This window comes from Hemibagrus wyckioides, linkage group LG21 (assembly GCF_019097595.1).
Source record: "Hemibagrus wyckioides isolate EC202008001 linkage group LG21, SWU_Hwy_1.0, whole genome shotgun sequence".
Taxonomy (NCBI): domain Eukaryota; kingdom Metazoa; phylum Chordata; class Actinopteri; order Siluriformes; family Bagridae; genus Hemibagrus; species Hemibagrus wyckioides.
The window spans coordinates 10,360,036-10,375,922 of NC_080730.1; the positions used below are offsets into that span (position 1 = coordinate 10,360,036).

Consider the following 15,887-nt stretch of genomic DNA (forward strand, 5'->3'; position numbering starts at 1 on the left):
TGACTGTTCATGTGCTGATCAGGACAGTTTTTCTTGCCCTTTCCATTCACCCTGTAAGGCACCTGATCAACCCCACACCCTTTCACATACACGCTCCCACACACACTGTCACACACACACACATTGTTAGACTCACAGACACACAGACACTAAGCTAACCAAACAGTATATGAGTTCACACACATTTGAAATACCTAATATATGTAATGTGACCCCTAGTTGACCGGTTAAAGTAAACTATATTTCTAATAAATTCTTGAGATAAAACGGATGTATCAGACAGAACGTGCATTTGTACATGGACATATAATTGGCTACCAATCCATTCATACACTTATTTACATCTATGACAATTTAGTGTAGCCAATCCATCCATGCATGTTGATTTTTTAAACAAACCTTATTGCATTAGGTTTTAGGTAAAAATGTATAGAAAGAGTGGGGTTTAAAATGACAGAAAAACACTTGTATGAATCTCATTACCATCAACTTAAATGCTTAATATCCCAGTAATATTTTCAAGTCTTTATGCCCCAGTTGATGATTTCTTAACTGCATAAGCAACATTTCTGTTAAAGTTCAAACACAGGTCACCTAAATTATTAGAAACATTACCAATAATGTCAAAATATGTGTAATAAACTCAAACAGTGGGGGAGGCTCTTACACAACCCTATATAGTGTAATGTGGACAAAAGTACATCCTAAAAATGAATCTAATTCTGGACAGAAACAGCAAAGTAATCCAGCTAAAATTAGCAACAGCAACAACGTAAAAACAATTGCCATGACTTTCTGACTATAAGTCACCAGGACTGTTTTTTTTTTTCTTTTTTCTTGTGATAAAGTTTAAGCATGGTTGTGGGTCATGTAGTCGGACACTCAAAAACATTATATATATCCAGTTTCAGTGTTAGAGCATTTACTATGGTTTGCCTCTATATGGCAGTATATACTAGCTGTAGAAATACAAGTCAAATCCTCTGCTGGTTTAGCCTTCATTCTCCCTGGTTGATAGTTATTGCCATATCCCTTTTCATTCATTTTTATTAAGCACATTATTCTGGTCACCCTTGTGGTAGATCCCACTGTGAGGTGAGGACACATTCTGAATGGGACACCAGTTCACAGGACACCATGCACACACATTCAATGCAATCTTGGTGCACATTAGCATAGCTAACCCACCTACTGGCATATTCACAAATGATTCTGTTTGGACCAGGAGACAGCCATGGATAGAGCCACTTGGGGACTTTCACACCGTCACAGATCTGCCATTACATCTGTCAGCTTGTGACAGCAAAGAATTAGTGTCTATAATGACCTTAGAAACTACATTGACCTAATAGTTCCTCATTGGCCATTGACTGCTGTTGTAGAAGGGACATTAATCAGCTACAGTTACGTTATTTACTGTTTAGTGTCACCCAAATGAGGATGGGTTCCCTTCTGGGCCTGGTTCCTCTCAAGGTTTCTTCCTCATACCATCTCAGGGAGTTTTTCCTTGCCACCGTCGTCATAGGCTTGCTCATTAGGGATAAAATAGGGAATATATATTAAATATTAAATTAAATTTAATAACTTATTCTTATTTCTAGTTATTTAATTATTTTTCTATTTTCATTTTCCCCCTCCCCTTTCTCTGTGTCTCTTCTTTTGTAAAGCTGCTTTGAGACAATGTTCATGGAAAAAGGCACTATACAAAATAAATGGAATTGAACTGATTTGAATTCACGTTGCACAATTCAGTTAAAATGTGAGTCACAATAATGAGAATTAGTGAGGAGATAAAAGTACACAGACCCTGTTGTTTTCTTAACATCCCAATGTGAAAAAAAAACATGGATTTTTCTAATGCTTGTATTGACTTGTGTATTAGGTTTATGTGTTACAGTGGGCCCCTGGTTGTGATAGCGCATACAGTGTGTGTATGTGTGTGTGATATGTAGCATACAATTAAAACTGCAACATAAATATCCGGTGTAAAATACGATTAATAGAGTCCACTCTTGTTGTGTTTGTATGAGAGAGGGATCATAGATTCAAGTCTTGAACGAGCGCATAAACCGGAAGCATGCGGGAATCACAGATGAAGGCGAAACTTCAGGAAGGCAAGTTTAATGCAGATTTGTCATGTGCCATATTTGTGTGCTTAATGTGTGGGTCATTTACACATTTTTCAATGAATGCGATATACTGATGTGTTTGACCGCTGCGCGCGCATCTCTTGCAGCCCCTCGCGCGTCTCATGTTCAAATTATTTCAACTTTTCCAAGCAGCACAACTCATCAATGTCACTCACAGAACATTGGACCAATCAAAAGGCCCCAGAGGCGGGGCAAGCGTTGTAAGCTTCGTTTACAGAAGCAGGTTGTCATGGCAATTTCATGGCACATCCTGAGCCCTTTATAAAACCATTCCTAAACACCGGGCCTTGTATTTGCAAACACAAACATGGCTTCTGTATGAATGCTTTATTCTGTGTGAGTGCTTTATTCTGTGTGAATGCTTTATTCTGTGTGAGTGCTTTATTCTGTGTGAGTGCTTTATTCTGTGTGAATGCTTTATTCTGTGTGAGTGCTTTATTCTGTGTGAATGCTTTATTCTGTGTGAGTGCTTTATTCTGTGTGAATGCTTTATTCTGTGTGAGTGCTTTATTCTGTGTGAGTGCTTTATTCTGTGTGAATGCTTTATTCTGTGTGAGTGCTTTATTCTGTGTGAGTGCTTTATTCTGTGTGAATGCTTTATTCTGGGTGAGTGCTTTATTCTGTGTGAATGCTTTATTCTGTGTGAGTGCTTTATTCTGTGTGAATGCTTTATTCTGTGTGAATGCTTTATTCTGTGTGAGTGCTTTATTCTGTGTGAATGCTTTATTCTGTGTGAATGCTTTATTCTGTGTGAGTGCTTTATTCTGTGTGAATGCTTTATTCTGTGTGAATGCTTTATTCTGGGTGAATGCTTTATTCTGGGTGAATGCTTTATTCTGGGTGAGTGCTTTATTCTGTGTGAATGCTTTATTCTGTGTGAGTGCTTTATTCTGGGTGAATGCTTTATTCTGGGTGAATGCTTTATTCTGTGTGAATGCTTTATTCTGTGTGAATGCTTTATTCTGGGTGAGTGCTTTATTCTGTGTGAATGCTTTATTCTGTGTGAATGCTTTATTCTGTGTGAATGCTTTATTCTGGGTGAGTGCTTTATTCTGTGTGAATGCTTTATTCTGTGTGAATGCTTTATTCTGGGTGAATGCTTTATTCTGTGTGAATGCTTTATTCTGGGTGAGTGCTTTATTCTGTGTGAATGCTTTATTCTGTGTGAGTGCTTTATTCTGTGTGAGTGCTTTATTCTGTGTGAATGCTTTATTCTGTGTGAGTGCTTTATTCTGGGTGAATGCTTTATTCTGGGTGAGTGCTTTATTCTGTGTGAATGCTTTATTCTGGGTGAGTGCTTTATTCTGTGTGAATGCTTTATTCTGGGTGAATGCTTTATTCTGGGTGAATGCTTTATTCTGGGTGAGTGCTTTATTCTGTGTGAATGCTTTATTCTGGGTGAATGCTTTATTCTGGGTGAATGCTTTATTCTGTGTGAATGCTTTATTCTGTGTGAATGCTTTATTCTGTGTGAATGCTTTATTCTGGGTGAATGCTTTATTCTGGGTGAATGCTTTATCTGCATGCTTACAGTGTCCAGTGTTTATTGTGTAAAGAGCGCTGCGTTACTCCTCATTCACAATGTAGATGATAAACAGCGGTAATAATTGTAGTGCAAGTACTGTCCAATTAATACAGTTTGACAAAATTAATAAACGATATTTCTTTTTAATCAGTATTTGTTACCAATTAAAAATAATGCAATGCAAAATGTCTGGAAGACTGAATGGATCATAACTTGGTAGTCTAGTAGTTCTGCCTCTTTAAGAAACACACAGTTTAAGTTTGTGGTTTAAGTTTTAAAAGGTCAAAAGTTTTCTGCTTAAAAGCTGGAAAAAACATTGTGGTAGTGTAAAGGTTTAGTTTTACGTTCATATTTGTAACACCCAATGTGTAAATTTATTTTGAAATAAAAAGGTATTTAAAAATGTGGTGTTTTTATCAGATTCATCGATTAATCGAAAAAAGTAATCGCCCGATTAATCGATTATGAAAATTACAGTTATGTTGAGTCTATAGTATATCTATCTCATAACAACAAGATGCGTTTCTCATATTAAGTTAGTTTTATTTCTTGTGGAATAATGAACTTATATAAATTAGCATCAACCTAATTGGTAGTTAAAGAAATTTTTCAGCATGACTAGTGTCATAGTGGCTGTTTCTTTATTCCTTTTTCACAAACAAATGTACATTTCTTTGTCTAGGTCTTTGTCTCTTGATCTTGGCTGAGGAACCTGATTTCCAGAAAAAGAAACTTTTCGAAACTGTTCAGAGTTGATGTTGTAACTCACTGGAATGACTGGTGTGATAATGGCTACTTCCACTTCTTTGTTCCTTCTTTTCTTTTTCCCATCTAAAGGCAACTTTTCCAAAATTTCCGGCGTCTAAACCGGCGTCACATATGTTCCACATACCCAAATATAACAATACAATGCACTCAGTTGCAAACTTGCATGCTATTTTAGTACATACTGTATATAGAGACAGAAAGAAAACAAACGTTATTCAACTGACCTGAACATATTTTCAGAAAAAGTACTACCATCCACTATAGAATGAACTATGTGACCATATACATTATATTGTACATTGCTGATGCATTTTGCAGTAGATTTTAAATTTGATTATGAAATAAATACATTCTTTAGTAGCTGGCTATGTTTGAGATTGTATGTCTGTAAATACTTGACACAGGTCATAGTTGCTTAGAAAACATAAAGGATAAAACAAGTGAAGAATTAGCTTTAATTGGGGTTATTTGCTTTGTTTTTACACATTTAAGATGTGGAATATAAGAATTCTTCACACACGCAAATTCATACTGAATATAAATATACAAATTTGGCACAAATTTGTTGTTCCTTATGTGCAGGTATTACTTGGCATTGCTGCAAGTATAGCTGTAAAGGGCTGTAACCACACTTAAGTGTGCAGACTTGGCTGAAGAGAGTTGCCTGTGGCAAAAAAAAGGTTCCCTCAAACACAGAGACACAGTTTCATAGCCAGGTTACTTTGTTGATGGTTACCAAGTTTAGGAAGTTCATGGAAAAATCAAACACCGCATTATTCATGATATGCCTAAGAGCCATGTCATTTTATCTAGATTGCTGCCACATGGCTAGATGAGTATTTTTTTAAGACCATGGAAAATGTTTATTCTTTACAATATACTAAAAAACAATTTCACTGCACTGATATAATAGCTGACTTCAGTGCATCAATTATTCATTAATATCTGTATATATCTGTATATCTATAAAAAAAAGACTAAAAACACATGCAAAGAAATTCTGTAGAGCAAAGATGAAATCATGAAATAAAATGCTTGGGCATATAAAACTTTCACTAAATACAGTAAACTGCAATAAAGTACATTAAGTCAATATATAATGTGACAATTCTATGTTTTTAGATTAAAAACATTGTACAATTTGTGCAGTTTTTTGTAGTTTTTCTGGAGACTATGATCATCATACTGGCTTCCATTTTTTCATTTGCAAAACCCAGCAAACTTCATTACATTTTATTTATATACTACATTATATTGTCTGAAAGATGGCCTGTTAATAAATACAGTATTTTCTTTACTGACATACGAACATTTTCCTAGAAGTCATAAATGTCATAACACTTAATTGTATTGCTAAACGAATGTCTAGAACAAGTGTTTATTTGGCATTAGGATAATACGAATATGAAAATTTGTTGGTCTGAAACTTTGGAATAACAGTTCTATCATCAGCCTATAAGGGATGCTATCAACATGTTTATCTGATACAGGTAGAATCTGGTGAACTAACAGGATTTAACAGCCTTATAGATGAATTGTAGGTTTTCCCAAAATCAGTCACAAAACATTAAAGTTGGTTAGTTTGGATTAAAAACATTTTCATTTTTGACATAATTAATTTAACTTGCCTGTTTGTGATGACCACTCTTGTTTTCTGCACACAGGCAGACAGCTGAAGTTGAACCACTTTGTGACTCATTCACCCCAAGTACTTAAATCAGCAGTAATAAATTAAGTTCTCAAACTCACTTCTGTTTCTGCACAATAAAGATGTTTAATCTGTGGTTTAAAATGACTTATTTGTTTATTGGTAATAGTTCATCCCTTTATGAGTCAAGTTTCCTGTCAGATTTATTACGTGACGGTAGAAATGTGGACTCATGGGGTTTGAGGAAAAATGGATGCTGAGACTGGCATATTTAAGAAAGTGATTCATTTCAATATTTCCTAAGATGCAGATGGGCAGCTAGTAGAATTGCTGGTAGCATAGCACCCTGGAAAAAAGAGTGATAAGTTGGTATAAATCAAATGTTGTGGAGAAAGCCAATATTCCTTGGACTTTGGCGAGAGAGGAATCTGCCAATAGCCTGTGTTCAAATCCATGATCAAATAGACAAGCTGTATCCAATTGATCTAAAAGTCTAGAGCCTGTTGTTTAGGCATCAAATTTAGAAACAGCATTTAGCTGGTGGGAGTCCACACAAACAACATGTCACCCCATCTGGCTTGTGCAAAAGCTCAGTAGTGCTGTTCCTGTCACTGTGTGACTCCTCTATTCATCCCATCTTGCAATTACATCAAAATTTAAGGACTAATTGACACCTTTTTTTAAAAACATGATTTTAGCCCATATATTCCAGTGCAAGGCCAATAGATAAGTAAGCACATCATGACTTATCTCATTGAGCACTGGCCAGCATTCTGTATGTTGCTGTCAGATTGGTGGAGTACCAGAGATCCAGAGCACATAATCCACCCCTAGTGGCAGTTGACCATGGTTGAGCCACACAAACCTGTCTGGGCCCAATTCCAGCTCTTTGGGTATCAGCTGTGGCGAACAATGTTACAATTTAGGTATTATTAATTGAATTTGGGAAATTATAACATACCCTTCATGAAGGTAAAATAGGTGTTTAGATTCTACTCATCTAGTCCCCCTGCACATTTTAGTGTTTTCCTTTTCCACCTTACATTAACACACTCAAACTTAGCTTGCTAATAAGGTCCATACATTGTATCTGACTAGGAAAAACAGTAAAATGCTTAAAGAAACAGTACAGTGAAATAGAAGAGAAAAAGACTTGAAGTGAATAAGAAGCTTTTAGAAGCAGAAACAGAGACTAAAACCTTCTATTTATTCTCTGTTAGAGCAGTAGCACAGATTTTTTTTTTTTGGATGGAACAGGTGGATCGAACCCAGCTATGGTTTTACTGTGGTTATTCTGCAGGTCTGAACATACAGAGAGGTTTAAATAATAGCACAAGTCACATATGGAACCCATTTAACAATGACGCTTGGGTAGTTCAGTTTGTTTAAGTATGGATTTTCTTGTTGATTTCCATGGTGGAGGCTGGAGCTACGCTTCAAGGAAATAACAGCTTTGAAGACCAAATCAAACAAGCAACGCAAAGGCAGCTACTTTAGCTGAAGTCACAGTGGACTGAGCTTAATGTGTGGAAATAAGTTTTTCAGTTGGCACCAGACAGCCATTCCACATTTCTGCAAGTCCTAACACGTGGACACATGTGCTAGTAAATCTCTCTCAGAGCTCTCTGGCTCTGTAGTCTTCCTGCCTTTTCTTTGCCAAATAAAAACATTGGCTCAGGTTTCCTGGAACTCATTTACGAAAGTTTTCGTCAAAGAGATACGGACCATTTACGTAAATCGGTACAAAACCAGCTGTAAACTCAGAAAATCAATGTGTAACTCAGTTGCTGTGGATGTTCTGGGTTTCGGTAAGTGTTGCAAGAAAACTTTTTACTTCTTTTCTCACCAAATGGCCAGGCAGCGTGTGGAGGAGTGAACCAGGGAGAGTGTAACATTTTGCAGCTGTTCCTGTCTTGGAGTGCATAATCGCCTGTAGTCATAGGAAATGCATCACTGCAGCTCAGCAGATTGGCGATGACTCACTGCACTCTTTAACATATAAACCTCTGGAGGAACTGCTCACTTCTTGAGGCTGCACATTCTCACAGGCTTGGAGGATTGTCAGAACTTTGGAGTATTGAACAATGAAAAACTTGCATTTGTCAGTATTGCTTTTTACTGCGTTCTACGTAGTCTCCTCTTCTGTACTGCAGAACCGGATGGAATTTGCTGAGGCAATGGTGAGAACATGATATTAGAGATATTTTGGATGTTATAATAACTGCTTTACATGATTTTCATCTCTCTTGTGTGTGCTTGTGTAATCCAGACTTACCTGAGGCAGTTTGGCTACCTCGACACACCACTGGATAAGGAGACCCAGGTAGACATTAGTGAGGAGGCTATAAGAGAAGCCCTGAGGTAACAAACCAACCATGAATAAACTTCCAAGTAAAGTTAATAAATAATAATAAACTGAAGCATAAAAATAGTGACAAATGAAACAATAGCATACCAATATAGTATTTAAACAGAGCACTTTGTTAATATACTATCACAGAAAACAAATAAAAAATAAGTCTGTATTTGACAAAACACCCAGTTATAAAATTTGCTAGTAGCTAGATGCTATTAATTGTCTAAATCTTTGCGTATTCATGCCAGACTTTTTCAGCGGGTGTCAGGTTTGCCAGTTACTGGAAAGGTTGATGAACCTACAGTGACAAAAATGAGGCAGCCACGCTGTGGGGTTGAGGATCCTTTCAATCAAAAAACCAATAAATATAGGCGATTTGGTGGTAAGTATTATCTTCCATGGTTGATGTACCTTGTTGTCTTTAGAATTGGACCATGCTGTTTAAAAAACTATGCCACCAAGCTAGCATAGATTCCACTTTAACCTGACTCCAGAATGATCTTTAAATTAGATGTAATTTAGTTATAATTTAGAAATATGAAACCTTGGACAATAAGGTAATGGGAGTCTAAAAGGCCTGCTCATTTTTTCCCTATAGAAAGTGAACCACCACATGAACGTTTAGAGACTACTTTGTATTGCATCAGGAAATAGAAATAACAATAATTTCAGTAACGTTAAATAGCATTTTACAACTTTACAAATCAGGAGAGTATTTAATAATCATACATATAGACTTTTATATTGTGGGACAAAATATGTATTTATGAACTATATTGATAATGTAAAAAATGTTTATGAATTGTACCGGTTTTTGTAAAGCAAGCTTCCCCCTCAGCTAGTGAAATCTTGGCATGTTTATAAAACAGCTGTTATAGAGTGTGCTCTAGGCTAGATTCCTGGAAAATGACTCATATTAAAAAAAGCATGAGGCTTTTGCTTTTACCTGTTGACATTTTCAAGACAGCAGATCCCCTCGAGGCTATTGTAAAACTGCAGATACAAAGTTATATGTAAATAAAACAATGTTTCAAGCCTGGTTTTCCAGTGATGGTTTATTCATGCTGTTTTAATTTTTCAGGAATTTGGAAAAAAAGGAATCTGACATATCGTATCTATAACTTCACACCGGATTTGGGGAAGGTTGCGACCCAGAGGGCCATTAGATTGGCTTTTAAGTACTGGAGTGACGTCACTCCATTAAGCTTTAAGGAGATTGAATATGGGCGTGCAGATATTAGGATCTCATTCCATGCCAGGACTGGCTGTCTTTCACCTTTTGATGGACCAGGTATGTGCTAGAATATAATTATTTAAATGGATCATATTTAAAGAAACAATGTGGCCAAAACTGAAATTGATCGGCCACAGAATGTTTTGAACATAAAGGTTTACACTGGAGCCATAAGCCTAATGTAGACAAAAAGTAAGGAAAGTTTATAACTTTACATGTTTAAATTGCACTTGCCTTAAACAGACTGACTCAGTAATATAATTTGCACATTAACATATACTCTTTTTTTTTTTTTTTGCTGAGCATATGTTTTTAAAGGATCTTATATAACTTCTTTTTTAGGGATTTAATAAAAATGTCACACTGCAAGGGAAATAAAACATAATTTAATAGTACAGGGTGTTGTTTTAAAAGTCTCTAAAATCAGTTTATTTTACAAAACCATTTGACCAACGATTTAGAGAAGTAGCACTATATTATTTCAGAGTTGGTCAGACGTCTCGGTTGGAAAATGCAAAAGCACCCGAGTTAGCTGCTTTCCACAAAACCAATGTTTCTGAAATGATGAGCTCAGACAGTAAGCTAGTGCCAGTGGCTAACCTCTGAGAATCTTTAATAAAGGACCAAGGATAACAGAGCAGAGCCATTCCATACAAGGGTACTATTAACTTACCTGAGGGGGAGCAAATCGCTTGTTTAAGGCATTTAACCACAAGTGTCTGGGCAGGTTTACTAATCTAATCTAATCTCATCAGTCAAATCTAGTCAAATGCAACCTTTTTAAATGTTAAAAAGAAGAAGAAAATGTTCATCATTTGTAAAGAATATTTAAAAAATCTAAATAGTTCTGTGTGAAAGAAAAATATCAGCGAGAATCAAGGGGAAGGTGTACAAGACAGTGGTGAGACCGGCCATGCTGTATGGTTTAGAGACAGTGTCACTGAGGAAGAGACAGGAGTCAGTGCTGGAGGTAGCAGTGCTGAAGATGTTGAGGTTCTCTTTGGGAGTGACACGGTTGGACCAAGTACATCAGAGGGACAGCTCACGTTGGACGTTTGTGGGACAAAGTTAGAGAGGACAGATTAAGATGGTTTGGACATGTTCAGAGGAGGGAGAGTGAGTATATTGGTAGGAGAATGTTGGACATGGAGCTACCAGGCAGGAGGCAAAGAGGAGGTATATGGATGTAATAAATGAAGATATGAAGCTAGTGGGTGTCAGTGTTGAGGATGCAGAAGATAGGGATAGGTGGAGAGTTTGATGATTCACTGTGGCGACCCCTGAAGGGAAAAGCCGAAAGAAGAAGAAGAAGATTTTAAAGATCAAAATAAAAGATGAGAAAAAGTAGTTTTATAGTAGTAGTTTTGTTGGAAATTCAATTAAGGAAGTATTTAATTTCAGTGACACTCAAATTAATTAGAAAAATGTCAAAATAATACTTAAGTAAAGTAATTAAGTACCATTACTCTGATTAAGTGAAAGTTTTTAATGATTCAGTTCAATCAAGCAAATCCCTTTTAAAGTGGACTGTTTTGTTTGTGTGATTCACCATGACAGTGACAGGAAATAGTACATAAGCAACTTGTTCTTGGGTTGACACAAATCATAACTGTTGATTTAACCCTGACTAACCAATTAGGTGGTGTTTTACATCACTGTGGACTCATTTCTCAGCAGGCAACATCCTATAACCATGATCCCACTGGGCTGGAGCCAAGAACCAGTGTTGTCAGGAGTATGACGACAATGTTATGTTGTCATGACAGCAACAAAATAAGATGGAAACAAGAGTACTGAACATTACTGTACAATTATAAAGCAAAATTGTACCTGTAAATTAACATGAGCACATCAATTTGCAACAAAATAGAATTTTAAATAATAAAAACTATCTGTGGTGCAACAGAATAAATAGCTAAATAAAAAGAATGTATCTGTCATTTTGCATATAGTTGTTTTCTATGGAGATGGTTGTACATTAGTACATAATCTCCCATATTAACTGAACACAATCTGTGTGGGCAACATCCCCAAAGCATCCAGTCTTGTTTAATGAATTTTGCTAAAATATTATAAACAATATAACCTAATCATGACTGACAATTTAATGAAACTCCTCAGTCTGACAACACAGTTTTGACCTGCACATAACCCGAGGTTAATCAGCCTAATCTCATCCTGTCTGTAGGTCATGTACTTGCTCATGCTGAAGGCCCTCCATCAGGGATCATACATTTTGACGAGGATGAGTTTTGGACTGAAGGAAAATACTATGGTTCCAACTTGCGAATTGTTGCGGCTCATGAGATCGGCCATGCGCTAGGTTTGGGTCACTCTCAATACAGAGATGCACTCATGGCTTCTTACTACTCTGGCTACAAGGTCAACTTCAGACTGCACCCTGATGACATCAGAGGCATCCAGGCATTATATGGTAAGATTAATGTGCACTTTTTGATATCTAAAGGTAAATCTGCATTAAAATACAAAAACATATTTATGCAAACAGGGATTAAGCGACATCTTGCCTGTGAAATCACAGTTTTATCACACTTTGACATTTGTACATCATCTTTAGCATTTAGTAGGCTTACCATTTTCGGGCACTCAGGTAATCTGACTAATTTCCACTTTTTTTCATTAAGGCAAAAGAATCATCAGTACTACCACAGATGAGGACATTCGTGCCATGGGCCCCACAACCATATCACCTGTCCCACGAGTCGATATTCCAGATCCATGTGATGCCAAACTTGATGCCATAATGCTAGGTAGGAAACCTAACCCTCAATTACATGAATTAAGGTTAAGATTTGCAGTTCGGGAGTCTGATATAATTACAGTTAAACGTCATCTCTGTTTCTGTCAGGTCCTTGGCGGAAGACCTTTGCTTTTAGTGGGGATTACATGTGGACAATCACAGATATGGGACATAATGCTCCAATAAAGATCAAGCAGCTGTGGAACGACCTGCCAGGAAACCTGAACGCTGCTGTGCACTCACCAAGAACCAACAAGACTTACTTCTTCAAAGGTAGCACATACTCACTGCTGTTTTTATCACAGAGCAAAATTATATAATATGGAATTATTCAAAGTGCAGACAGAGAGAGATGAACAGAAAGATAGACAGACAACATGGCCAGATGTTTGTGGACACCACACCAAAATGTGGTCCCATTTCAGATTCTTTTATAATACCCTCCAATCTTCTGATTAGGCTTTCTAATAGATTTCGAAGCATTGCCCATTCAGCCTCAAGAATATTTGTGAGGTTAGGCACTGATGGCAGGTAAGGAGCCTTACACACAGACTACATTAACAGTTCATCCCCAAGGTGTTCAAAGTGGTTGAGGTTAGGGCTCTATGCAACCTTATTTTCTGTCTCTGAACAAAAGATTCTTACTCAGTTGGCATTCTGATCATAGCGCTGTCTTAACACACCATTTTAAAATTTCCTATAGCCATTCATTTGGCTGGAGATCTGAGACTGTGAAGACCATAGCATATGATTTACATCATTTCTATACTCATCAAACCATTCAGTGAGACCTCGTTCCCTGTCAACTTTAGCGTTTCTGTCGTTTGATAGATAGGTAGACTGATGGACAGAAATAGAGGGATTCGTCGGCTAGAGACAGACAGGATAGCTAGCTATATTAGTTGTCTGGCTTTCATCAAAACTGGTATGTGGATGACACAGTTTCAGTTTCATTATTACTGAAAAATATTGTAATAATGGTGCTTTCCATAGTGCCATTTATATGTTTGCACCAAGAAAGAAATGTTCATTGTTTTAGCATAGCATTACTTTAGAATTATAAATAACTGACTACTAAACAGGATGTTGTAGTAATTCTTGTGCCATGGGAAATGTGGCCAGGCTGTGTTCCCCAAACTTTATATCTCAGGAAGTTTATACAATTATTATTTAGCTGCATAATGACTAACAGATGTGAATCACCGTTTTTTTGTATGCTCTGTTCTAAACTTTGCAATGAGTCAGGGATGCGTCGGAACAGAAAATGAGCTGAACGAAGTGGGAACGTGAATAAACATGGACACTCAGACAGTGGGGCTAAATCCTAATCCAAGATCCCACGGCTTCCTACAGCTGGGTTACAGATTTATAGCATTTTTTAGTTGATGGATAGACAGCATTATAGAGAAATTAGTTACAAGGATGGTGGGAGTAGATGGGGGGATGCAGATAGACAGACAAATCAAGACATACCAATAAATAGATGTATTGAAAAAAATATCTGTGCTAATGTGCAGCCCAAGACCTTACTAAAATAGACAGACACACACAGCTAGACAGATAGATAAAGATAGATGGACAAACAGATAGAATGATGATTATGATTATGACAGACAGATAGTCAAACAGATAAAGAAAAGCACAAAAAGATAGTTATACCCCTCAGTTGTATAAATGAGATAAATGTAAGTCACTCTGGATAAGGGTGTCCAAAATGCCATAAATATAAGACATGTAGGCACAGAGACAGACCGACAGACACAGACTAATGAAAAAAAAAATGAAATCACATTTTTGTTACTTCTCTGGACAGGTATGATAAATTATTCACCTATTCTCATAGCTTTACTGCACAGCTTTATCAAGTCCTCAAGTTTCTGATTATTCTCTGCTCCTCGGCAGGTGATAAAGTTTGGCGCTACACAAACTTCCGGCTCGACTTCGGTTACCCCAAACAGTTGACCAGAATCCCAGCGAACATTGATGCTGCCCTGTACTATGAGAAGAACAAAAAGATTTTCTTCTTCAAGGTAACGTGAAAAACGTGCACTTTCCTGATTGAACACAAGGGGGCAGACACGTTACGGTCAGGAAAAAAAGCGTTTTTGCCAAAATCTTATTTATTGAGTAATAGATAGTGAAATACACAAAACCATTTTTTGTTGTTTTTCAGAAATAAAATACTATATAAGTATTAGCTTTTTATTAACGAGGAATATTCAGGCAAACTATTTCAGACTTATGCTTGTAGACGCTAATGCTTCAGCTTACTATTGTTTGCTTTGCTTTTTCATTTTTTCTATTCACTACACACTAGCCTATGCACTATGTTCTTTTGTAATAAAGGTTTTATTATTGATGGATATCTTCTTTCTCCAGGGATCAGGTTTTTGGCAATGGGATGAAATGATGTATAACGACTTGAGCATTTACCCTAAACCCATTTCGCGCCTCTTTACTGGTATTCCATCCAACCTGGACGCTGCCTTCACATGGACCAACGGCAAGGTGTACTTCTTTAAAGGTGATAAATACTGGCGCATGAACGAGCAGCTGATAGTGGAATCAGGTTATCCGCTAAGTAAACGAGAGCGGTGGATGAGGTGCACCCACTGAGAGGACGCAGACTTTAACGAAGCGCTAAAGAGGACTTTCAACACCTTAAGGCATTCAACTGCAGACAAGACAAGGGACTTGTGCATTGTCGAAACCCATGCTGTGTGACGTGTAGCCATGGCCTCATGATTTACATTTAATGAGTCCACAGGGAAAAAGTGCTCTTTCTTTCACTCTCTTTGCAGTCTGTTGAGTAGACTAGAGAGTGGACATGCGGCAAATTTTGCTAAACTATTGCAAAAGTTACTGTTATATTGTTAACAATACAGGACAAATCATCTAACTCATCTAACTTAGATGTCATCTAATTTGGCATTCTACTTGTAACATTGCCCATTTGTCAGTGTCTTATGGTTGGCAAGCTGCTCCACATTTTTGTCCATTTGTAACATTTGAAAAAAGCTGAAACATAACAATGTCGATAACATTCTCCAAAGTCAAATGTGAATATAGTGAACATTGTGAAGTATCAGTGCTAGCAATGCTATCTCAGTTATTGTTATACATTATTACAGTTTATTAGCACATTCCTACTGTAGCGGATCATCAGGGAGTCCAGGAGTAACAAAGTTGTCTGTGTATCTCAAACTCTCTCTATAATGAACTTATGTTAATTAATAAGCAACCTTTGTCATTTATTCTTGCAGTAAAGAAGTGTATAAAGAGCCGGGTTCGGTTAGTTACTGTCTACAGATTACATAGGGGTGTTCAGCTTTCTTAATAGCTTTCTACTTTCCCCCATTTGAAAATGTAAGGATTGCTCTTTGTAACCACAAAAGAATGTTATATAAGAAGCATCTATCATACAAGGGCTTGGTGTTTGAGAGAG

General features: G+C 37.0%; 1 protein-coding gene across 1 annotated transcript; it reads left to right on the forward strand.

The window, feature by feature from the left end:
• The first annotated feature begins 7,741 nt into the window (after positions 1-7,741).
• On the forward strand, positions 7,742-15,735 carry mmp19 (matrix metallopeptidase 19). Its single transcript, XM_058373187.1, has 9 exons — positions 7,742-8,271; positions 8,361-8,452; positions 8,696-8,829; positions 9,529-9,738; positions 11,870-12,115; positions 12,327-12,452; positions 12,551-12,715; positions 14,345-14,472; positions 14,822-15,735. The coding sequence occupies exons 1-9, from the start codon at positions 8,176-8,178 to the stop codon at positions 15,056-15,058; spliced, it is 1,434 nt and encodes a 477-aa protein (XP_058229170.1). The 5' UTR covers positions 7,742-8,175; the 3' UTR covers positions 15,059-15,735.
• Positions 15,736-15,887: the final 152 nt, after the last annotated feature.

What these genes read in the sequence shown, in the direction of transcription:
- mmp19 (XM_058373187.1), top strand. Translation starts at nt 8,176, where the DNA reads ATGAAAAACTTGCATTTGTCAGTATTGCTTTTTACTGCGTTCTACGTA. An exon ending in TGGAATTTGCTGAGGCAATG is followed by an intron (nt 8,272 to 8,360) that starts GTGAGAACATGA and finishes TGTGTAATCCAG; the next exon opens with ACTTACCTGAGGCAGTTTGG. An exon ending in TTCACCTTTTGATGGACCAG is followed by an intron (nt 9,739 to 11,869) that starts GTATGTGCTAGA and finishes TCCTGTCTGTAG; the next exon opens with GTCATGTACTTGCTCATGCT.